The sequence below is a fragment of the Scleropages formosus genome, chromosome 3, assembly GCF_900964775.1.
Source record: "Scleropages formosus chromosome 3, fSclFor1.1, whole genome shotgun sequence".
Taxonomy (NCBI): domain Eukaryota; kingdom Metazoa; phylum Chordata; class Actinopteri; order Osteoglossiformes; family Osteoglossidae; genus Scleropages; species Scleropages formosus.
Genome location: NC_041808.1, coordinates 2457560 through 2483048, shown reverse-complemented (window position 1 = coordinate 2483048; position 25489 = coordinate 2457560). Strand labels below are relative to the sequence as shown.

General features: G+C 47.1%; 1 protein-coding gene across 1 annotated transcript in view; it reads right to left on the bottom strand.

Annotated features, from left to right (window-relative positions):
* The window catches only part of LOC114910173 (ligand-dependent corepressor), a 31025-nt gene extending 6000 nt beyond the window's left edge, over nt 1–25025 (bottom strand). Inside the window, 3 exon segments of the mRNA XM_029250099.1 lie at nt 3482–3560; nt 6827–6892; nt 24928–25025. Of these exon segments, the coding sequence (XP_029105932.1) occupies nt 3482–3560; nt 6827–6892; nt 24928–25024 (242 nt within the window). The 5' untranslated portion in view covers nt 25025.
* Between the last annotated feature and the right edge of the window lie 464 nt (nt 25026–25489).

Here is a 25489-nt window from a genome sequence, read left to right as displayed (position 1 = left end):
ACACTCGGCTGAAGCCGCCGTTGCGAGACAGCGTGAAGCCGCTGGAAAGATTTTTTTTTTTTTCCCCCCTGATGGCGTTTTCCCAGAGGGTACCACAAGTGTATGATTGCTACACCTTTACTGAAACACATACCTCTTTCTGTAAAAGACAGCATTGAGGAACTCTTCTGCTTGCTTCTCTAGCTGTTAATTTTGGACTGTTCCTGTTTGCAGACGTCCCGGCAAGCAAGACTTGGTTGTTTAGGCAACTAGGTGTTCCTGTGGTAAGGGGGGGGGAGGGTGCAGGGAGAGAACTGGTTAAACCCCAGTAAACAAATGGAAAAACACAAGAGTATTGAAAACAAACTGAAAAATATGACGACACACTTTCACAACTACAACTTTGATATCGAAGTCCTAGGCAACGTACATTTTCCGGCACAATTTGGGAGAAAAAAAAAAAAATGCACATGCTGGAAATTAATGCCATAATAATGTTAAATTATAAAAGGTAATTTAGCAACAAACTATTCAAAGTACTTGGAGGGTAACGTGTTGACTGTTAATGTTGTGTTTCATCCTGCAATAAAAGCACCCACGGTCGCAAGTGCCGATGGTTTTTACTTTATTCCACTCTTTTTGGGTGGATCCAGCACCTACATTTTTTTCATTGCTACAGTGAGTCTGTGTTATTTCTTATATTTCATGCTAAAGGGATAGTTCTGCTGCGTGCTGCTTTTGAGCCTAAGTTCTACCATGTGATCCACTGAACACATGGCTTCCACAAGGAAACTGTAATATTAAAAAGGGGAAAAAAAAAAGGGGAGGGGGGAAAAACCTGCAAAATTTCATCTAGGAAAGTGTGCAAATACATAAGTAAATAAATAAGCAATGTAGCCATTGAAATAGGTTTTTGTTTGTATGCCACGCCACTACAGTAACCCGCTGCATGAATGGGTCTCTGTGGTCTGGTCTGCTGTGCGGACCACAGTGGATCAATGGATCAACTGTTTCAGGCCTTCCCCGGGGGCCTTCTGCCATTTCGAGAAGAAAAAGACCCAAAAGAATTGAATATAAGCTTTTTCAAACTCTATTTCTGGCACCAATGTGGCTAGCCTCGGGTCAGTTAAGTCGGGGGGGGGGGGGGGGGCGGACGACAGCTCTTGTCTGTTGATAGTTCGCAGTGGAAACGTTCGCAAACTTTTAAGGGAAAAGGATTACTGCCCAAATTGCTTTTAAGAACTGATGGATTATTGGCCTGCAAAAAAACAGGAGGAAAAAAAAAAAAAAAAACGGGAGGAGGAGAAGCCAGGCGCAACCAAGCCAAATGAATAATAAATAAATAAAAATGGAAAAGAAACAAACAGAACTCATTGTCTATTGTAGCTTTTTGGGGCGAAGGTCAATCTGCGCCCAGAGACACAGATACCTAACAAACAGGCAACATTACGGCATATAAACAACCCCAGACCCATGATCTCTGTGTGGATTCTTCCCGGGGCTCCAAAGTACACCTGTTTAATGAACATTATGGCAAAACCGTGACATTTCAGTTGTATCATAACAAAAAGGTAAATTTTAAATAATAAAAAAACAACAGAACTGCTACATAGTAGCAAGTCCTGTAAGCATCAGGCCCTCTTCTAAACGAGATTTTCAAAAAATATATATAACACACACTTTATGTATAAGCGTACATAAAGAGTGGAGATGATGCAGGACACACACGCGCGCACACACACACACACACACACACACACACGCACTTGATATTCCATGCATAACAGCACCAGCCTACATGACTTACATTACAATGTTATAACGGCTCTCCATTTACTGTAACGGTTGAGGTTTTAAAGAATCTGTTTCTTGGAGCATTCAGAGGCTCAAAGGACTATTTATTAGGTCCCCCCCCCTAAAAAAAAACAAATACCAATTTATACAACAATATCCTCTTCACAGCTTGACATGCGTATCGTTGAAGAGCGCAGTAAACCGCGCTCGAGCCTCTGGGCGATGCGCACAAATGTGAGAATGCAGAGCTTGTAACGTTCTTATAAACGAAATATAACTTACACTGGTGCCTTTATAAAATCCGGTGAATACCATGATATATTTTATTGCAACACATTAAGTCAGGGAAAAAACAAGTCACATTATTTTTGCATCGCTTCAAACAAATTATTACAGTTTACTTCGAAATAACCAGAAGGAATATGTTTAACACTTGGCTTGGATCATTTCGGAGGAAAAACGCCACACGTTTTCACGGGGGGTTTAGAGGAAAAACAACACACAGACACACACACACAGCTGCCACCTTCTTTACAAGTCGATGGTGAACTGACACCTGTGTGTGAGACAACACACACACACACACACACACACACACCTGAGGAACAACTGCTGGACAGATGGAGACTACCAGATTACTAATATTATCTCCGTATTTCACCGGCCTTACACCCACACAGTTGCATTAATTCTCTCTCTCCGTGCGTGCGCGGCGCGTATATGTTATTTCTTGGGGGGAAGGGAGGGAGGTGTATCTATACATTTGGATATGAGTTTCTGATCGCCCACTACTGTAATGATTGTGAATTTTAATAAACCTAAGAAATGAGTAATTTATCCTGCGCCAGAGGTCGAGATCAATTTTGCACGTAACACTGGGTCAGAGGCCACCGTTTCGGTGAGACCGGCGACGGTCAGGCCCACGGGAAGGTTGTGCCCGCGTGCCGCTTTACAGTGCAAGAAAGTGCAGTACATTACATGGAATTTGTTCAATCGGCACATGCTTTTCTCCAAAGCAACTTAGAGTGTTAAGTTATTTTTTTTTACAATTATTTACCCATTTATACAGCTGGCTCTTTTTTTTTTTTTTTTTTTACTGGAGCAATTTACAGTAAGTACCTTGCTCAAGGGTACTACAGCCAGAGGTGGGGATCGAACCCGCGACCTTTGGCTACAAAGGCAGCAACTCTAACCACCACGGTACGGGAGAGGAAGACCAGAACGCAGGAGCACCTGAGACACTGTGTTCGTCACACTGAGCTGAATGGCAACGTCTCCATGGTCCAGGGGGATTTTATTTATATATCCACTTAAAAGGGAAAAAAAAAAATGCTGTTGCTAAGTAATCCTGGGAAGGGGGGGGGGGGAGGAATGCCATTATGCACTTATAGCTCTTTGAAGGAGAATACTGTGTAGATGCAGCCATTGGCACAGTGAATAGGGCAGCATTGCGAAGGTGCCGATTTAGCGTAAAGGACAACCTTTCTGTAAAGTGTTCCTTCCACCGCACCGCACGGGCTGCGGTCGCGCTCCCAAACGGAGCCCGTGTACGAGGGCCTCGACACGGAATCGCTCTTTACTCGCACGGTCCTTGCACACAGCAGCAGCACAGTGTGAGAACACACATTCCAACACAGAGAAGGAGAAGATGGAAAGATGGAAGGGGGGGGGAGCGAGAGAAGGAGGGAGAGGGAGATGTTAAAATTACCTTGACTTTCTCTCGTCTAAGCAGCAGAAAAGACAATTTTCATCGAACGACCAGTCTGACACTCCTTCAGGCTCGCAATCTGCAGATTCCAGAGGAACAGGGACACGCTTGTCAAGGGCCTGAGGACTCGCAAAGCGTGGAGAGCACATGTCGAGCTGCGGAGCACCACAGGTGCAACACAACTGCAACTCACTTTTAGAAAACGCACATGGCACTGGGGAAGAGCAAACAACACTGAACACAAGGACGGCGGTGCAATGACACAAACAGACGTTATTATTGCTCACATAGTCTTACAATAACCTCGGCGAAACATGTCGGGGAAAGAGGAATCGTTTGCCGCGCTCTGCTGCGGCAACGGGGCGGAGAGCAGCCGCGTCTACATTCGCGACATTGAATTTGTTACCTCGTCCCCGCCGATCTATAAAAAGCGACTTGGAGCAGCGTGCACCGAGGAACAAAACACTGGCTACAGCGCAAAACAGGAAGGTGAATGTGATGGTTTGATTCCTATTTTAAAAAAAAAAAAAAAAAAAAAACATAACCGGCAGAGGCTGGGAGACTCATTAAACAGAGAATCTCTTGCACGTTGTCACCTTGAAAGCGCACAATTAATATGGATATATTTACAAAAACATTCCATTTACCGGCAGCTATTATCGACAATAACTTCATGTCTGGGCTGTTGCCATGGCGATGAGCTTTACAGTATTCCTGTAGGAAGCTTTACTTAAATGAGAGTATATGAGAGTTCTGCGCCGTGCTCCACAGGCCCGGCGACCTGCTGCTCTCTGCTACATTTTAAAGTTTATGACAAAGGAATGAAGGCGCTGGAACAGAAAGCTGCCCTGCGAAAGTTCCACCGATACAACTTATAATTACGGTGCAGAAAACACATGACACTATTGCATACGTAGAGAGCCAGTCAAATGTAGCCCCCCTCCAAAAAATGACCGGAAAATTAAACGAAACACGTTTGTCTACGCATACATACATTTATACACACACACACACCCTCTAATTACGTAAATTTAATTTGCGTAATCCGAATTTACATAAAAAATTCCTGGCATCCACATTATTTACGGGTAGCGCTTTTATTTTACGCAAAACATCTGAAATATGTTAAGCGCAAGTCGGCGTAACCGGACAAGGCACGAAGCTGCATCTTCCTAGTTCCCGCGTTTTGAGCCGCGAACCCATCTCCTCTCGTTAGTATAGTGCTGTTTTTCCCCATATTTTTGACCCTTTTCATCATTCGCAGTGCCTGGTGGTAAACGTGCACTTGAAGGAAAACGAGAACCGTCTCGCAAGTGTACAGAAATCAATTTGGAGATGAATTGAAAATAATAAGGAAGTATGAACGTGGACAAAGATTGTTATAGTACGGGAACCAGGTTTAGCCGTATCGACTATAAACACGATAGTGAAGGATGCTGCATGTATAAAGCAGCATGTGATGATGCTGAATGCTGGGGGAGGGGGAATCTGACATGCGTAACTTTTGACTTATGTAAGGGGTTGAAGAATGTTCCATTTGTGTAAGTTGAGGGGTGTCAATATATAATCACATTATATATACACACGTACATACACACAAATATATAGAAATCAACTTTCGCATCTGCTACTTAAGTGTAGAGATATAACAAGGGTATGTTAAAAAGTATCCACAACAATGTTTTAACAAAAAAGACACATTACTGCAGACACTTTAACCACAAAATACAGGAAGTCATCCATCAAGCCACTTAGAAATATTAGAGAAAATGCTGCTACAGATAAGCCTACTGAAGTGACAATATATAAATAAATTTTTCCCCAGAAACTCAGCTCAAAGTGCTCATTTTAATTACAAATGAATTACAAGAGAACTGGCGGAATGATAAAACACATTACAGCAAAACATCTATTACTTTTTAAATTTTTTCCAACTGTGTCATTTTACCCCCTGCTGTGGACACCGCTGTATTCTCTACTTTTTCCTTATTAATTCCCCACTTTATCCGCACGTATTCTACACGAGTGCTCTCCGTTTGCTGCAGTCTACATGTAGCCCATTGTGTTGCGACCTGGAATATTGATGGAAAAAGAACGGTTTTCTAAGGATTAGAGTGTTTACTGTCATTAAAAAATGGGCAGACAATTTTCGGCGACACGTCTGCCAACACGAAGCCCCCGAACGCATCCGAGAAGCGCTTCCAAAAAGCAAGACAAGCCTGAAATTGCGCTTCGCGTCCGGTGCGGTCACTTCCAGCAAAGGAGCACGGGGGGGTGACGGTCATGTCTAAATCCTCACACACAGAGTCGGCACCTCTGGAAAGACTCCCGGGAGTCAGTGTAAGGCAGAACCCGGAGTTCCCTTTGCTCAGGCTCCCGGCAATCTTCTCCAACATCCACCTGCGCGGCGCAACCCCGGCACGCCTAGGACGCCCATCTACCCGTCAGTGTTCTTTCTCGCGAGGAACCCAACGAAACAGCCAAACGTACTCATTTAGTGAGACTTTTCTCTGCGTGACAGGACGCATTGTCCCAAACTGTGAAAGAGCTTCAGACTTCCTGCGTCATCACGGAGCCCCAACGCACCATCTACTGTGACCGAGCACAAAAAGTCCATGTGACGAAGACGGACAATCGACCAGGGTTCGGGACCGTGCCCCCCCTACTGAGACTCCTTTCACAGGCAGAATGCATCCTTTCACACCCCTTCCAGGCAACCGCAGGGTCAAAAGTGTCACCCAAAGTGCTGTCTGGAAGAGGGGGAGGGGGGTGATGTGTTTTCCGTCATGTCGCTCTCGCCTGGCGTCACACTCTAGTGACACCTCACACACTGGCAGAAAGCTGTCGCGCACAGGTTCAAACCCTGAGGGGAGAGCGGAATCAATCTCGGGTACGACCCGCCTCTTTTCTACGTTTCCGACAGGGAAGATCGCCATCGGGAGTAATTCCCACCCACTGTCCCGTTGTGGGAGCCATGACCCCTGACCACAGACCGCACCTCACACACAGCTCCTGCCAACAGCCCAGCTGCTGAATTCCAAGCCCTTCGCTTCTACACAACTTTACCGATTCGAGCTCAAACGGCATTGACACATCGCCACACCTCACCGGCTGCTGATATTGCACTTGTTACTGCTCATCAACGTGGAAATGGGGAGAAAACGACAGTGGTCGGTCCAGAAGCTGCATTATTTTGTGGAAACGCAAGTCCTTGGCCTGTAACAAGTTCACATCCCCAACTGCTACCCTGCACTGTATAGCACCAAAACACAAACAACAGGATGGGGGGGGGGGGGGGGGGGGGCTGAACATATGACATTGCTCTAAACAAACAAGGTACCTCACCTTGAAACAGGGTAAGATCTTTTATGAGTCCCGGCCCAAACAGTCCCTCCAAGATGCTTTCAAACCCTGCAGAAAGAGAGAGAGGAAAGAGGGACTGTGAACCGAGACAGGGATGGAGGCATCAACCTTTCCGGAGCCGAAAGGGACCCCCCACCCGGCATCCAGTGGGTGGGGACATGGAATACACTCGTGGAGAGCTTGTAACCACGAGTCACGCTCCATATTTATTGTTGCAAGGACACCACATCATTGCAGTTACTCCTCTTTTACTCAAAGTCTTAGGTATATTTTAAAGAAATGTCAGATCATAAACTCCCTCCCCCCATTTTACAGGCTCTTTGGCTTTTCATTTCTTCCGCCTCCCACCCCCACCTTAAAGCAAATCACCTCCTTTGCCTAATATAATAGCATGCACTAATGTCACTCACTTTTTATTAACTGTAAATACTGGATTCGGCTGTTGCCTAGCAACGACGTCGAGCAACACGAATACATATGGTACAGGCCTGCGCAAGGGGGGGAGAAAGAAAAAACAAAAAAGAACAGCCAAGTGAGACTGGCGCAATCGAGTTGGGATGGTTTATAATTGAAGTGGTGCGGCGATGTCAAAATTTCTGGGCAACAAACAAAAAATCTGCAGTCCACAAAGGGCGCTACGATGAGAGTTTCGCCCGAGGATTAACCGGCTTTGCAGGGCGAGTTAAGCTTTAACCCCTTTCAAACCGAGCCAAGGTAGGGGGGGGTGTCGGGGGTGCAGTCGACCGCCCACATGCGCCAAAATTCTGCGCCGATAATGCCCTTGGGAGATCGTGCTTCGCTCTGTGACCCGGCACCTGATGCCACGCAGTGCCGGCAAAATCCCCAAAAGAACCTGAATACAAACATTCGCTTCCCATTCATTCTAAATAAAATAAATAAATAAAAGTCTGCGGGGGTTGGGGTGGGGTCGGCCTCACGGGCGACTCCAGAGCCGGGAGACACCACAACTTGGCAAACGCTTCCATCACCGATGTCTCACAACATGACGGCTCCCTGACAGAAATAACTTTGAACATACGGTCAGTTGACAGCGATCCGAAAGGCTGCGTTTATTTTCTCTACCAGCATATTGGTGGAGCGATCGTGTCTACAGCGCCAACTGAATTGTGTGTGTGCGCGTGTCGAAGAATCGCCGAGGTCGCCGCTCTGCATTCCGCAACGCAAACACTTGTGCTGTGCAAAGTTGCTTTCATTTGAGGTGTTGCGTTCACGGTGCAGTTGTACTCCCCCAAAATCAATTTTTCAACGATAAACCGGTGCAACGGCGCTCCCTCGGTGTGCGATCCTTAACCCCACATGATCAGAAGCCATCGAAGAAGAACAAGAAAAACTTTACAAACCACTATGAAAGAACCAATTCTCTTATGGAAATATATGATGGGGAAAGAGGACTGAGACCGAGCGAAACCCAGTGCAATACCACGGTACACAACCAAAACACACGGTTTCTGATACGTGGTTCTAAATAAGTCAAAAATAATCAAAACATAATAAATGTGAACTTTTTTGGAGAACAACTTCTTCTGTACCGACCCACCAAAGTCGGTTTACTCCACTTTACCGCAGCGACAGGACAAATGTCTTGTCAAAACAGCATGAAGCGCGCGCATGATGAGTGACAGGCGACCGCCTGCTTCGCTCGGCCAACTAATTAGATTGGGACAAAGAAGGGCCTGAAAAAGCGTCTTTTTTGGCACTCAGAGGGGACGTACAATCATTTAAATACCATGGTGATTTTCCACGTGCACACAACGAGGGACGCCACTTACGCAGCTGGACACTGAAGGGTTCAGGTGAAGCACCTCGCTCTACGGTACAGCAAAGCGCATCCTTTCCCAAGTGGAACCCCGCAACCTACCGGTTAAGAGTCCGGTGAACGGGTGCTGCTCTCGAGCCCGTGGACCTCGGGAGCGAATCCCGTACGGCACACGGCGGCAGCAGCCCAGGCACCTTATGTTCCAGTGTAATTAATAAATAAATGCCTATATTAAATGTGACATCAGCGGGCCATTTTCAAAGGGCCGCTTTCTCGCAAAACTCCTCTGCATTTCCTGGTAAAGCGCTGTTACTTCCAAGATCGAGCGTCGAAGAGACGGCTGAAACACAGAAGCCCGGACAACCTGCAAAAGCGCGAATTCAGAGGAACGGCGCAACTAGCGCACGAACGCGGTAACCCTCCAGCTGTATCGCGGCGCGTGCGCTTGTTAACGGCAGATATACAGATCGGTGCTGCTCCGTTGCTTCTTTCCCCGTCACGTTGGGAGCTGTAAAAAGGCGGGAACGCTTGGGTCGGACTGGTCCGGCCCACCGGTAACGAGGTCGAAGTCGGAGCTACGCCTCAGTGGCCCGTGGACAAACCGTGTGTCCTGGCGGGCGACAGAGTCGTCTTCGCACGTCTTCGGGGGGAGAGGACCACACTACCACTCTTTTCCCTTCCCTCCTGCCTCCATTGAGTGAAATCTCACAATCCGCTGCTCATCGCTGACCCGGGGTCGCAAACTCCATTCAAAAGCGATGAAAAAAAAATGGGAAACCGCACGGGTTTTTCCTTTACTGATTTCTCACTTAATGGCACAGAGTGCAAGTCAACTGGGAGGGAGAGAGAGAGAGGAGAAGAAAACAAAAAGGAAATGTTTCTTTTCGTTTTTCAACGTTGCTCTCTATGTGAGGGGGAGAAACTCGTTCCATCATGTACAGAGAGCAACGTTAAAACGTGAACACAAAACTAGAGAAAGAGCCCGAGAGCGAGATGTGGTTTGTAGTTTCAAAGAGAAATCATTCCCAGCGACCGGGTCACGGCACCACACCTTCCAGTAAGTCACTTTCCACACGGGGCCTTCGGTTCAGCTAATTGACCATAAAACGCACACAAACGCACACACGCTGGCATACAGCCTATGTATCGACCAGGAGAGACCACACACCTCCCCCACCCCTCCAATAACGGTAAATTAAGAACAAGTGACCACATTACATCAGTCCTTGAAGGTGCAGCTTGTCGGATCACAGAATCTCCGAAGTCAGCGCACGAATAAAGAGGTACAGCAGGAATCTCGATGCCACAAAAACTGGGAATGCTAGTGGTCTCCGATAAGCGTGAGCTCTGAAGAGAAATAATCGGACCCTCGGCTCCAGCTATTGGCGGCTCGCAGCAGCACCTTCAAAGGACACAAATGTGCAACGAGCTGACGGGAGACGGTTTGGAAATTGCCTAGTGAAAGCGGTGTAGCGCTAGGGGGACGCCGCCACCGAAAGCGTTAGCCGGCCGCCTTAGCCTCACGACACGGCTCAGCCCCGAGCGGTTCGGCGTTTAAACAAATTAAATCATGCGCACGCAAGCATTAGGAAGAAGGGAAACGTGGGAGAAGGCGGCGCAAATGCACGTCAGCGCTGGGCTGCAGTGATCCAAATCCCTTTTCTGGAAAATTTCTGGGCCTGGCAAAAAAGAAGGAGTTTGGGGGGGGGGGGGGGGGAGAAACTGGGTCACTGACTTTCAGGCCCGAGATCATACAACATGCTGGAAGCATGCATATGGCATTTTAATTTTAGGCTTTTTAAATCTGGTTTGTGTGCAAAAAGGGACCGCGCTCATCCAATCATCACGCAAAGCAGCTCTACAAATCTCTCCCACACACACGCACTACAGTGGGCTCGGAGCACCGAAGAGTGAGAATCCCCCATATTCTCTGCGAAATGAGATTTCAATAAGGGATATGAACAGCAATGACTGACCACACAAAGTGAAGCTCCGTGTGTTTGTTCTACTTTTAATTAACGTTATCGTTCAATTAATTACCTTTTCCATATTCAGCACTGAGCCGTCCACAGTACCTACATTTGTACATACCACAAGTACCGGGAAATTCAATATATAATCTGCCAATATTCAAAAGTGGGGGGAAAAGGTAGTCACATTTAAAATTATTACTAAGTACGACAATTCAGAGCAAAATAATTTCATGTATATTTGGCTACTACTTATTAAATATATATTAAATGGAGTGGATGGCCAATGGGTCTCTACACTGAAACTTTACCACTTTCCATCACTCTGCAAAGGGTCCAAATTTCTTTAAAAAGAAGAAAAAAAAAAAAAAAGACGTTGGGACACCTGGTACCCTAGCGGTTGGAGCTGCTGTGTTTGGACGCAACGTTGCTGGATTCAATCTCACTTACTGCTGTAGTACCCTTGAGCAAGCCATTTACCCTAATTTGCACCAGTAAAAAGTACTCAATTGTATAAATGGTAAATAATTGTAAGCAGCTTAACATCAAGTTCCTTTGGGAAGAAGTACCAGCTAAATGAATAAAGGTAAATGTAACAACTTGAAACTTTTATTGGAGCACGGTGTTGCAGCGAGTAGCACGGTTGTCTTGCAGCAGCTGGTGGTGCAAGAGGATGTGGGGTTTGAACCCTGCTCAGTCTGCGTGGAGTTTGCAAATTCTCCCCGTGTTCGAATGACGATACTCAGGTTTCTATTCACATTCCAAAGACGTTTCCAAGTGACAGCTAGTAGCGTTGTGGTTAGAGCTGCTGCCTTGGGACCCAAAGGTCGCAGGTTCCAATCACTACTCCAGTGGTAATACCCGTGAGCAAGATAATTAAATTGATTCAGTTTACTCAGACGTATAAATAGGTACATAATTGTATATAGACTAAAACTGTAATTAGCTTTGAAGAAAAAAAATGTCAGCTGAATGATAAAATGTAAATGTACAACTGTTTACTCCAAATTGCCCTTAGTGTGTGTTTCAGTGTGTAGATGAGGGACTCATCGTACGTAGTACATTTTGCACTGCACATAACCTTACGTGAAAGGGTGTGAGCCGATACTACTACAACACATTCGCTGGAAGTCGCTTTGGAGGAAAGCGTCTGCAAAATAATACGTGCAACTACCCCCCCAAGAGCTGTATTTTTTTGGGGATACGTAGCTTTTAGTTCCATAGTTTTTCTGGATTAGCATAGCACTTCTCGCCCAGCAAAGTTTGTCAGTGGCAAACCTCTAACAAAGCTGACTGCAGACGGCTAAAGTGAACGCGAGACGAAAATCAAAATAGGCAAATCGGTGGCGAAAAGGGACGGGCGACATGGTAATGAGGAGCGGAGAGCGGAACACTAAAGCCTGTGTCACGTTCGCACGTTCACATGTCATTCCACGGGCGAGAAAACGCAGAGGGGAAGAGGTGGAGGACGGAGCGCTAACGAGAGGCCGGCGTCGAGGAATCGATACCCATTAGGAACGCGACGAGGAGAGCGAGGCGAGGACATGCGCTCGGGTTGATTAAACTCGTGGAAATCCCCCCTAAGCAAGCCGAGGGAGGAAGCAAACCGGCACGACAACTGCCAATTATTACTCTTTTCCTGCCAATTAACAGAGCCACAGTAACACCGACACACAAGTAAAATATTCACCGCTGCCCTGCTGCATGCATGAATAAGTAAAGGCGTCCAGCACAAGTGGAGAAATAATTTGAAGCAGCTGACTCGAGATCTAGGGCAGAATTTTAGCTGAGCTCCTTGAGGTCAGCTCGCCGGCGGCGCTCAGCCCAAACACCCTCGCGTTCGCGTGAGGAAGAGCTCCGAATGCACATTTCTGCCGCGGCACGACGTCAGGTTTCCGCTGCCAAGGCCACTTCTAACTTTAAATCGGCCTCGAGAAACAGGGCCTGACATCAAGAACCAAATTTAAAGCAATTACCCGACGGCACAAAATGCGCCATTTCCCTAATGTGCATTTGATGACTTGCGCAGCTTTTTCGGTACCTTTCCTAATCTGCCCAAGAGACTTATCTCTTCTACAGTGAGATCATGGCTGAGAAAATTAACTAATGACGAGGTGAAGAAATAAAATTTTTCTGCCACACACATCCGAGAACGAGAGGGAGCTCCAGATGAGTGCTGCGTCGCCAAGGGCAGCGAGTCGCACACAATACGTGTGCTCCACATGTGTTCCACACGCATTCCAATTAACCTTTGCTAGTGCGAATGGCGGCTTGTCCTCCTTCCGTCAAACCGGGAGCTGCTAGCCACCAGGCACATTCCCGCTGTCGGGAGTGTAACGCGGAAGGGCGGCGGTGGCTATCGGGGCTGACAGCGAACACAGTTCCGTAGCAATTTCAAAGCAATCCGTTGATCACAGCCAATCACAGCAAATTACAGGCAGCCACAGCCAATCACAGTGCACTCCCCTTCTGCCACCAATGAGCCATCACTATGCTGAGCTGCGGTTGTGGAAGTTTTAGACAGTGCTATGGAGTCGGAAGCAATTGCTGGGTTACTGAAGTCGGAAAAAACATACCGACTCCAAGTAAATGCACCGTATATGCCGGGGTATAAGTCAAGCCCCAAAAATTAGAGGTGTATTATAGGTTTAGGCCTGTATTCGCTGGATAAGTCAACCCGCAAAATAACGTGCAACTTTTGGGCAGTGCTGTGGAGTCAGAAGGAATTATACGGTTACTGGAGTCGGAGGTTTTGTGTACCAACTCCACAGCCCTGGTTTTAAGTGCCACCCTTCTTCTGTTAACTCTTTTACTAAAACATTTTAAGATGAACACAAAATGTTGCACATAAAACCATGCGCTTGAAATACGAGAATGTTTCATTTGCGCTATGTTTCGTCTCCAATCCTTCGGGCTACGAAGCACTGCGTCCGCGTGTCGTGGGCTGAAGCCCAGCGCAGAGGCTCCGTTCACGTTCCATCTCATTTCACGCGATGCGTTTCTGTGGCACAGGTAGGTCGCGACTAGAAAACGCAACCAGTCAACCGGGTTGCCGCGTCAGCAACACTAACCTCTGAACTCATTCTCTGGAGCAACTGATCCCTCCCCTCCAGCCCCAGATACACAAGGATGCTCTAAATGCATCATGGATGTAAGAGCAGGGCAGGATTTTGACAGGTTCTTGAACATAAATCAAAACTATCACTTTAATGTGCACTGCAATGACCAGCTAATACACAACACTAAACACACGTACGTGGTCATTTCTTCTTCCCGATTTCCTTCCTCATTACATATGATAGTCAGTCGCTCCTCTTATGCCAGAACTGGTATCCATTTACACCAATGCTGCTCCATCTGCAAACTGGATTCTATTTAAATCACTGTTTGGACAGGTAAGCCTTTCCAGCCCCCTCCCCCAAACAATTTGCTGGCGAAGGGGTGACTATATGCCAACTTCCTTAGCTAAACAGAACAAAAACCTGCTCCACTCGGTCCTCCAACCACTTTTGAAATACAAAGAGGCGGGCGGTTATCAAAAATACCGTGAGCAACTGCTGCAGTGACCGTGCAGCGATCGCCCACCCCCACGCTCCCCAGCCATAACGCAGTCCACCCTTCGATTATTCCAGCTTCCTAGAAGTGAAAGGAAGCGATCAGAGGAAACTCCCGAAGCAGCGCAAAGCCTTCCCAGGAGCAAAGGACTTTGAACCAACTTCTCGAGGCATGATAGAAAAAAAAAGAAAAAAAAATATATAGAATATATATATAAAAATGAAAAAAGCGGAGGATCCACAAAAAATGCAATTCCACATTTAATCAGTAGCTTAAGCCTGGTTGTGAAGGTATGGAAATAACACAGGTGTGCAACTGTGATGTTGGTGCCCGCCGAGTGCAGCTGCACGACAACCATTGTACAGGATCTCCAGGGATACCTTCTCTCAGGTGTTCAGCACGACCGAACCACACCCCAGAAGAGCATCAACAAAACCAGTGGAGCAAACACAGCTGCCGTTTCCTTGCTCCCGGCCCCAAAACACACCAAAGTCTGACTGGCGAGGCAGCAGAATAGAGCCAAGATAAGATTAAACTATCTCATTTACTGCTCTCTTGACCCAAATCTCCAGAATTAAAGCAATGGAGGATGATAAAGGTATCACTTCTCCAGCTAGTTGTACTAGAAAGGGGGTGGGGGGATTGGGGGGCGGACCTGCTTATCCACCGCCGGTGTCACACTTTTGAGCATGGGGCCCAACACGACACCCAAGTTCACATACAATGATATTGAGCAAGAGACAGCCGTTAAAAGAACTTCTTAAGCATTTAATGCACCAATTAGCGCCGTCGAAGAGCTGTGATGCCATTACTGTGCGTTCACACTAAATGCAGGATTTTAGCATGACACATAACATTGAGCGAAGCTCGTCTGAAGAGAGGAGGATCTTCAATTAAATTACACGTTTGGCTGAGCTCCAATTTTTCCCCACCTTGGGGGGGTTCAAGCAGAACTTCAGTGCTGCCATGCAGGATGTACAGCGCAGGTGATTTAAATGCCAATTCGTCAAAAATTCCCCCATTTCAACGTGGACACCAAATATAGTCACTATTTACCAACAGCAACATTCAGGAAAAAAAAATAAGTAAATAAAAAACATGCAATCTTCTTAAAGAAGAAGTAGACCATTTGAGTTTAAAACCTGATCAAAAAAATAAATGGGGGGGCGCTGAGGAAACCACTTTTCCTTCAAGCAGAAGGACACCCAAAATTCCCAGTAGGGTCTAGGCATCAAACGCAGCTGATGTTCTACTTTATTCTCCAAAAATCCCAAATCAGATACTCATATCAAAGACCACATTATTAAGGTTTTGGTGGGTTTTAATTTATGCTGTGAGCTATGTGTTAAAAGAGAATTAGGAGATTTTAAATGTCAGGCATTGTAATGCAAACAAGTTTAATGGAGCTTAAATCTGCCCATGGGCCACATAGAGGAAGTGCATTTTCATACATGTATGTATACACACACACACACACACACACACACACACACACACACAGCATTTGGATCGTACAGCTGTGTGCACGCGTGGGTTTTTGAAGTGTTTTATGTACAATCCTCCTCCAACATGTGCTTCTACAGGTTCCTCTTTAGCGTCACTCTGATACCTTGACTTCATTACTTCGCCCTGCTGAAGTAGATGGTACGAAAACGGTTGTGTGCGCAGATGTGCCATCGTTTCTGCCGCACTTGCGCGGCATCTCGCACGTGGGAACCTGATTTGCGTCTCAAACTGCTTCAGTGTTCAAAGTATCGACTCTGGCCTGCTGCCAGTCCCGTCGAGAAAGCAAAAGCGACAAGAACGCTGACAAATCCGAGTAGGAATCTGTCTTAATAGCAAGCCTGGGTACCACACGGTTGAGTACGGTGTATTTTTACTGTGGCAGTGAGGCGTGCTAGTACACAAAGTAGCAGTTGCTGAGCACATGGCTTGTGAATAAGCCTGCTCCAGGACATGAGGAACCAAGTATTCCCAGCCCTTCGGCACCCAGTCTCCCCCAGAGATGTAGGACACTTGGGTGCTGCTTTTCTTTCACCTTCCTCTCCAGGTTGTCCCCTACCCACGTTGCCCAGGTGTACTCAGGCTTTTCACTCATACTGTATTTAAAGCAATGAAATATAAGAATAAATAAATGGCGCTTGATCATATTTCGGAAATTAAATCCCATTATCGTGCTACGTCTCAGTTATGCAGAGACAGACAATAATCCAGGGAAGAAAGCAGAGCTTTCACTTGTCATCAGAAATGCTGGAGACCGCAGAAGCGGCGCCGCCGGTCGGCGCTGACCGGGGCGGTACAGGGTGGTATCTCCCGGTCACCGGGGCCAGCGCTCTGGGTCGAGCAGTGCAGCCTGCCAATTCTCTGTTAACCATCCGTAAGGAGAATGATGTGACCAACATGTGTGTTTATTATAATAAACAGTGCCGTTCGCTAGTCAAACTCCTAATTAAGGCTGCTATGGAGAAAGCTCATTAGCCAAACTCCAGACAAGAACATATGAACCATTTGGATTATTAAATCTGTTAGCGCTCGAAACCGAGCGTTCTGGAAGGAGCCAGTTACGGAGAACACATCTGAAACAAACAAACATCCAACTCGGGCTCCGCAAACACAAGCTGCCATTGTTGCCCTCGTCTGACAAACAACATTTAGAAAATCGGCACATGAAATATGATAAATATCCTAGCTGTCAAGCCCACATCTTAAAGGTAACATTAACATTTTCGGTCAAGGTGCATTTGGATCAAGGACATGCAAACAGACTGAAAGCTCATATTTACTGCAGCAAAAGCCCATCAAGTACTTTGGCAGCTGCCTAGTTATGAACTGATCAGTTTATTTCATCAACAGATTTAAACATCTACGGCTGTTGCATTCCACAGTTCGCTAGCTTGCGAGCACGTTTTTTTCATTAACGGCCCGTAGCTGTCGTTTCACTAGCGATCGAAACACTGGGGGGGAGACATAACTTTATATGCTAGACAAACACTAAACCGTACCGTGGCAATTTATACAATCTGCAGGAGGTCACCGCTTTGCTGAAGCATTTTCTAGCAGGAAACAGCGGTGCAAATAAAACAAACTTCATGCATTTTGACCTCTGCTGTACGAGCAGAACAACACGCTAACTGATCGCTTTATTACGGGATGGAAGAGAAACGACTGACAGAGAGATCGGATAAAATCCAACAGTAAAATTTGGGGCGAAAGGTTTAAAAATAATGCGACTTGGTGACAGAGCTTAAACCCAGTAAACAGAGTACATTTAAAATTAAAGATGATGTGCGTGTACAGAAAGACGGACAGAGTAGCATAGGACACACTTTTGGTGGGACCAAGACTTTCATATCGTTGCGCTGACCTTGAAAAAACACCCTTAAGGTGTGAACGGTGTGCTTTACACATTCAGGAACTCAGTAAAGTCCACCTCTTCGGTTCACCGGAGAAAAACAAATGTTGACTTTTCATGCAGACATGAATAACGAGAACAGCATCAGAAATCAGAGCCTGTTACAAAAGCACAACACAATAAAGCGTGGACATGTGAAGGAATTTCCACAGCGAAGGTACCGAGCTGTAGTTTCGGTATGCCTCGCGACCCGGCTGTGAGACCCCACGCTGCGGAAGGAAGCTCCGGACAAACTTGATCATAATTTCATAACACTGACAAACTGTAAGGCACAAGTATGTGGGACAGACCCTCTCATCATATGATTTTCACATGGAACTGAGCTCATGGCAGCGTGTGCACAGTCGGGACCCTCCTCATGGCCAACTCGGGCCTTCCGCCACAGATGTAGCGCCTCTGGGGTGAGGGGGTGCAGAAATAAAAATAAATATTACACTTTCCCAGCACCCACTGGGGATGCGTTGAACAGGGGCCAGAGAGGTGACGGCAGAGACAGACGACAGCATCGCCGCTGGAGGCGCAACCTGATCGGCGCTCCTATAAAAATGTTCCTAGGCGCTACAAAACGTACATTCAAGCTTGCTGCAATCCGAACAGCTCAAATACGCAACGACCTTGCGTGCGAGCGAGAAGCCGGCAGTGGCACGCGGTGCCGAAAACGCCAGATGCTCCCGACAAAAAGCAGCGTTAAACAAGTTCGGAGAATTCATCGCGATCCTTCATGGCACTCCGGCCAGGTGACGCTGCCAGAAGCACCCTTCAACGAAAAAACATTTGTTTAAAGCTCCGTGTCAGAGAGAGTAAAAGAGCGGCGTAGACGACATGGCAAAGCAACCCCATGACCGCTACACAATTCCTCTGATGGCAAAGATCACGGAAGCAAGCAAGTCTCCGGGACAATTCTGTCCACATAAATGTCATTTAAGAAGGTCCAACTTACAGCGGACCCAAAGCAAAACAACGGCACATAATCACTGGCTATTATTTTTGGACGAAAAATACCAAGGTATTATGGATTCAAGACTCTCACCGAAAATTCAACCCAAGACCCAGCGCTGCTCAACACAGCAGACAATGCCAGTCACTCCAGACACTCTTCTGTGCTCTAAGGGAAATGGGGCAAGTGGGTCCCGGGTTCCAGTGCGAGGCGGCGCTGAAGGAGAGCCACTTGCGAGAGGGTCTCGAGCTCAAACTGAGGCCCGATTTACAGTCGGCTGCTGGCTCTTATCGGAGGAGTCCGACATTTTCGTATACTTTGGTGTATTCGCGGTGCGCATATTTTTGCGATTCACTCATAATTCTCATCTTGCAGTTATATATTAAACAGTGAACTATAAACTGGTGTAATAGTGGCGTGAGGCACCATCTGCTGGCTACCGCTAAGTGGACTGGGTCACTAATGCGCTGTTAACTCCAAAATGAACAGATGCCGCCATCGCGCTCCACACCAAACCCCTTACAGCTGCAATGGGGGGGGCACAGCTCAAGTACGAGGGAATGACACGGCACGTACCCAGGACGTCTGGTCCCCCACGTTCTTTCTCAGTAGGTTAAAAGCTCATCCTTCAGCCATAAAAGCTTTTCAAATTAAGAGGTTTATTTTATTTCACAAACAGTATTAACAATGACTATTAATTGTGTGTGCACTCTTCAAGAGCTTATCGAAGAGCATAACACCTCCTGCCGGAAGAGGTAACATCACAATGGCTGGACCACAACACTGTCAATCAGCCCGTCAACCCATCCCGCGAGCAACACCTATCTACTTGGTGAGCACTGCGGTCGTCAGGAAGCTGCGGGGTACGGTATGGGGTTCAAGGCGGCCAGGATGCCACACTCACACACTCGCAGGAAGGGAACTGCAGAGTTAACAAGTCGACCTGAAGAATTTTTCAGAAAGTACAAGGCAGTGCAGAAGAACACAGAAGAAGGTGCCAAGTCAGCACAGAAACAGGTGGGGTCAAGATTCCAACCGGTGACACTGCAGCTGAGGTGCAACTGTGAAACCTGGTCACAAAAACACTGACAGAACAACAAACGGATCTCAGCAGAAGACATCTTACTGCATCTAAAGGGCATGAAATCCAAGAGGGAAATGTATGTGAGCATCAGCATGCGTTCGCTCCTCCAGCCTTCACGTCTGACAAAGCACACGAACCAAAACCGAAAGCTACAAATGGGAAACTACACAAACTCAAAGCAAAAAATGAGGACTCTGCAAGAACCAGAACAAACCAAATGGTTCCTTGAAAGTCCCTCAATCAGACAGAAACAATGAAAGAAAAGTCAAATAATATCAGGGGCTCCAAAAAATAATAATAAAAAGCCCAGCTTGGTTTTGCTCCAAACCCGAGCGCCCAGCATTCCAGCCCCAACAAGAAGATAACTCCACGCTACTAAGGATAAACACAAAATTTAGGTTTATAATATTTTACTCTTCCCTTCTGCAGTGCCACCGTTAATACAGAACTCTGCGTCGTAGCTTTAAGCTCGAGAAAGTGGCGGCACGTGGCGCTTTGAGGCGGCGCGCTCTGCCGATACGCTGTAAGCCCTTTCAGGCTTCAAATGTCTATTTTCACAGCGTTTGATCCTGCATTTCTCACAGCCCGTACTTCTGTTCCACCTTCTGCCTCAATTTTCTTTGCTCTGCTGCAACACGACAGCACTGACCAGCTGCTCTTCAAAATAAACCCAACTGACCGGAGGACTGGAGCAGCAGGTGGCGCAACGGTTAATATCACGCATCTGTGACCTGAAGGTCGCCATCGGAAGCCCTTGAACCTGGTATTTATCCCCATTTACTGCTTGTATAAAAAGCAGGCATTTTAGGAACAAACAAAAGATGCATCAAAAACGTTAATGAAAAAAGCTACAGAAAAATTTGTTTTTAGTGAAATGTGCCTTTTTTTGCATCTTATACAGCTGGTGATTTTTAATCCTTGCTAACAAACCCCATAAGAAGAGAAATGACAATGGGGGGAGGTGCAGAATTCCAGCAAATTTAGAAATGAATAAAAATAAACTGGAACAATATTGATCGCTACACGATTTCCGACACCCCAGAGAGAGGGACGCCAAGAACACGTTCCAATAAACCTCACATTTATTCATCCCCAGACACCACTTTTAAAGGTGCGCAAGTCCGATCGACTGCCGGATGGGCGCAACAGCGCTTCTTAAAGCGCCTGCAAATTCTCACTGTTTGCCCAAGTTCAAAGAGCGGGAGCGACCGCGCACTTCAGAGTGACTGTCATCAATGGCAACTGCTCGCTTGCAGCGCAGTGAGCCTCCACTTTCAAGAAAAGGCGCAAAAAGTTAGATAATTTAAAAAAAAAAAAAAAAAAAAAACAAATGTGCAGCGAGACACTCCTCCTGGAGCTGAGAGAAATGCCACCGACGACACCGATCTGCAAGTCGAAAGCGACGTCCTAGGATGAGTCACCGGGCACCAGCACGACCCTCCCAAAGTCCAGGCGGAATCCGGGATTTGTCCAGCGGTGATTCGGGTTCATACAATCGATCGGCAAGCGATGGCGGTACGCACAGGACAGAACAGAACAGCATGCTGAGAAAGAGCGACAGCTTCCACGATCTCGTCTCCCTCCCAGATTGACACTTCTTGTGTCTCGAACCCTTTCTCAAACGAAATTTGCGTCACTGGGAGGATGGCCTGCAAAGAACCCGCCACCAGAACGTCACTCATTTGATTTACTTATTCATTTAACTCACACTTTTGCCCGTGGCAGCTTACAAGGTCGAGTTTGTATACTACGATATTCACAAATATTTACCCATTTACACAGCTGGGTGATATTTACTGGAGCGATTCAGGCTCAGTGCCCATGATTTGAACCAGAGACCTTTAAGTACAAGCAGGCAGCTCTAACCAGTATGCCACCTGCTGCTTGTCGTAAGCAATTCTGTTTCATTTTACACAGCACTCTTCTCACTGGAGCGACAGAGCGCTGAGTAAAGATCCAGGAAACGGAGCACAAAAACCAGTAAAGATCAGTATAAGATATAATTAGATATTAAGTGAGACAATAGGCAACTGAGGAAAGCAAAACAAAAACTGCCAAAGAGGAGGGAAAAATAAACATGTGGAGGTCCAAGTACCAGTGGGTGCCCAGAACTCCTGGACCTTCTGTGTGCCAACAGAGGACCAATATTTATTTGTGATACTACTACCTCTATCCAAGTTTTACCCGCAATTCAGGAACAAGGATCTCCCGCGCCACCCTGCCCCAGCCAACACCGATGACGTGCTCTTTGCAAACTGCCCTGAAAGCGCGAGCGGAGAGGGTAAAAGCCATTTATTTGTCTACAGTGTTTTTCTTAACTATTGAGAAGGGGAGGGTCACGCATGAATCAAAGCGCACAAGTGCTTTGGCTGTCAGCTTCAGCCACAGTCCAATTTTGCCCGTCGTGCACCACGCACAGCATCCATCCCTCCATTATCAGTGACCGCCCGTCGACAGAGGGCCATGGTGGTCCACAACCTATCCCGGAAGCACATGGCGAGGCAGATGTGGGGCCAGTCCACCACAGGGCAATCACACACACACTCTTGCACATCAATTTCCAGTCTCAACTCTTCAGGCCAAAAAAAAGGCTGTGCATGTCCCTTTAAGATGGCCGGGGGGGGTCCTTTAGTACGAATGGAGCACCACAATGCATATTTGCGGGTTGTGCACAGAAACAACACAGCAATAATAATAATAATAATAATAATAATAATAGAGCAGTGAGACACTGGAGGTACCGCAGCCCACTGAAGGGAACACCTGGTTACCACACAAATGTGAACAAGGTACAAGAGGCATAAAGAATATCCACACTTAAGTACTGTATAATAATAACTGCAATAAAAAGATACGTCAAATGAGATTTGGGCTAATAAGCCACTAAATACACACGAGTATAAACGTTGACAGGGGGAGGGGGGGGTTTCACCGCACGTTTCGGTGTCACTCGACAGGAAAAGCTCCCCGTGGAGGAAAACGTGCTAAAGGTTGGTTAATATTCGTAAAAACTACTTTCGTCGAGACCTTTTCGGCAGCACGTTTAAGTCATTTCTTTAAAATCAGATTAATCAATTCAAACCAAGGAAGCGCACCCTGCCCCCTCATGTATTTTTTTTTTTATATATATATATATACACACACACACACACACACACACACACACACACACACCCTTCCTAACATCAATGTTTCTGCAGTTTCTTACTTCTTATACAGTTCAACGAAGGAAAAGAAGGCACCTTCGCACACCCAACTATCCACAAAGAAAGAACATCCTTGTGTCCAGGTGTCTTCATGTCCACGTGGGAGTTAAGGATCCCCAAATTTACCCCTTTTAACACAGCTGAATTTTTAAAAGGAAGAACTGACAGATCGCATTTACGCACAATTTAATGCGGTGCAGTGGCCTCCTTGTGTATATAATATATATATATATATATATATATACATATATATACATACACACACACACACACACACACACATATATGTTTAAGGCTTTATTCCTTTATTCGATTTATACTTAAGACATTCAATACCGTTGAGGTTGAGAACCAAAAACGCAGAAACGATTCCTCAGCAAGCAGGTCGTTTTTTTTTTTTTTTTTTTTTCCTTTTTAACAGATATATCTATTACACGCAGGCGGATGATACGATCTCCATAACAGAGGAAACGTGGCGTCAGGTGAGAGGAGTGCGGCGCTCCAGCGGGGGTTACAGTAAGGCGACGCCTCCCAATGGCACACGGCCACGAACCGTCCACTTCATTTTGAAGAAGTCGAATACGGGAAGTAAGCGTGAGAAAACAAGAGTGGATGAAATTTATAATATTACTGAGAGCGCAGGGAGCCGAACACAAAGCACATGCTGTTATCATTAAATCACAGTAGCTGTCGCTATTCTCCAAGGTGACTTACAGTGTTTTTACACCAAGTAACTTACTGATTCACCCATTTATACAGCATGGTAACTTGTACTGCATCAGTTCAGGGTCAGAACCTTGATCAAGCGCAGGAGGCAGGATTCGAACCCGGGACCTTGGACTGCAAGGCAACAGCTCTAACCACTACGCCACCTGCCGCCCCACGAGCTGCACCGAGACACTTTGGACCAGAGAGTGCGGGAGCTGGACAGGTGACGCTGGACACCGTTTACCTCGGTTAAGAGAGCAGTGGAACCTTAGTCGACACCTTGGAAACAGCGCATTTGAGCAGATTCAAGTGAAAGTGCGGTAAAGATACACTCTTACAGTTGACAAGAATTGGCAAGATGCAGGACAAACATCTCAAAACATGGTAAAAACACACAGTTGACCCGCTACATGTAGCTGGACATGACTGACATCTTCAAATGTGGTAAAGACACAGTTACACTGTCCGCCCCGCATGGGGGGTTGTGTCCTCCTGGACACAACATTCCAAAACGTGGTAAAACACACAGTTACCCTGCTGAGACCATAAAGTCTTTAAGTGACTTCCTCCACCCACCGGTCGCCCTGTTGTCCTCGAGACAATTAAAACAAAAACAAAAAAACTGCACTAACTAAGACACTAAGGAAAACGGGACGTTCACGTGCTGCGGAGGGCGCGCGCCGAGTCGTGACCCCCACGTCCCACCGCGCGCCACCAGTACCAACGAGCGCAACGCACGTTCGGGTGCGCGTGCCAGTTGGTCACCGACACCGTCTCTCACCTCCGACACCACCGTCCCTAACACACGAACGCGCACGCGCGCGCGCGCGCACACACACACATAGAGAGAGCCCTGTCACACTTCTGTCACATTCCCCGATTGCAGCAATGCGCGTGCACCGCGAGCCCCCTCCCAATCAGATATAATAGAGCGAAACCTAAAAAGAAGTAGAGCGCGCTCCCGAGAAGGGGCAGCTCGCCCTCATTGGTTGAGGCGCGGTCCCTCGACCGCTCACGTGACACGTCTTCCGCACAATAAATAAACAACAAAAAAACGCTAATTATTCGCCTAACTGTTGTTTTTCTTGACTGCCCGTGCGCGCGCAAATGCCTTTGAGGTGAAACTACGAGGAGAGCGCGCAAACGCGAGGGCGGTTAGAGAGGCGAGGGCGCGAACGGAGCGACGGATCAGAAACCAACGGCGTTTTTTTTTTTAGGAAGGGAAGCGAGTCGATTCCGGAGGGAGGCTGTCGGCTGAAGGGAACAGCCGCTCGAAACAAAAAAAAAAAAAAAAAAAAAAACAGCCCCGCTCCCGACGGACGAGGGGGTCGAACGGCGTTTTCGGAAGCCGCGCAAATTAAGTGGAAATGCAGCCCAAAGAGCACCGCTCCGGGGCGGCCCGGCGGCCAGGCGCGCGGTGCGCAGCGATCTTACCCACACAGTGAATGAGCTTGTGCCGCCACGAGTCAAGTTCCTGCCGAAAGCCGCGCCTCTCGATCGTGCATTGCTGCCGCTTGCACAGACTCGCCATTTTCTAGCGGCCCCGCCCGCGGCGCGCACGTCGGCGCTGGGTGCTTCCCCGGCGCGCACGTCACGAGCGTGCACGTCACCGCGACGCTTCCTCGGCGTGTGGACGGTTAGGGGAGGGGAGGAGAGGGGAAAGGGAGAAAAGGGGGGAGGGGAGGAGGGGAGGAGGGGAGGAGGGTCGCGCGCCGCTGCGGCACGTCGCTGTTGAGCCCGCCCTCGAAATTAATATCCCATTTTCACACCAGATTTTTCATTTAAAAAAACCCACAAAAAACGTTTGCATTTCTATAATAAAGATACTGTTAAGGGAATTTTAACCAAATCAACATCCCAGTAAGAGCTTGGCACCGAGGACCGATTCAAAATGGAATGGTTGATTTTTTGGAGAGATCATGATATGCAGATTGCTGCAGTAAGCGCTTTTCTCCACACCAGACCTTCAAAAACGCCACATTTTCCACCTCAGAAT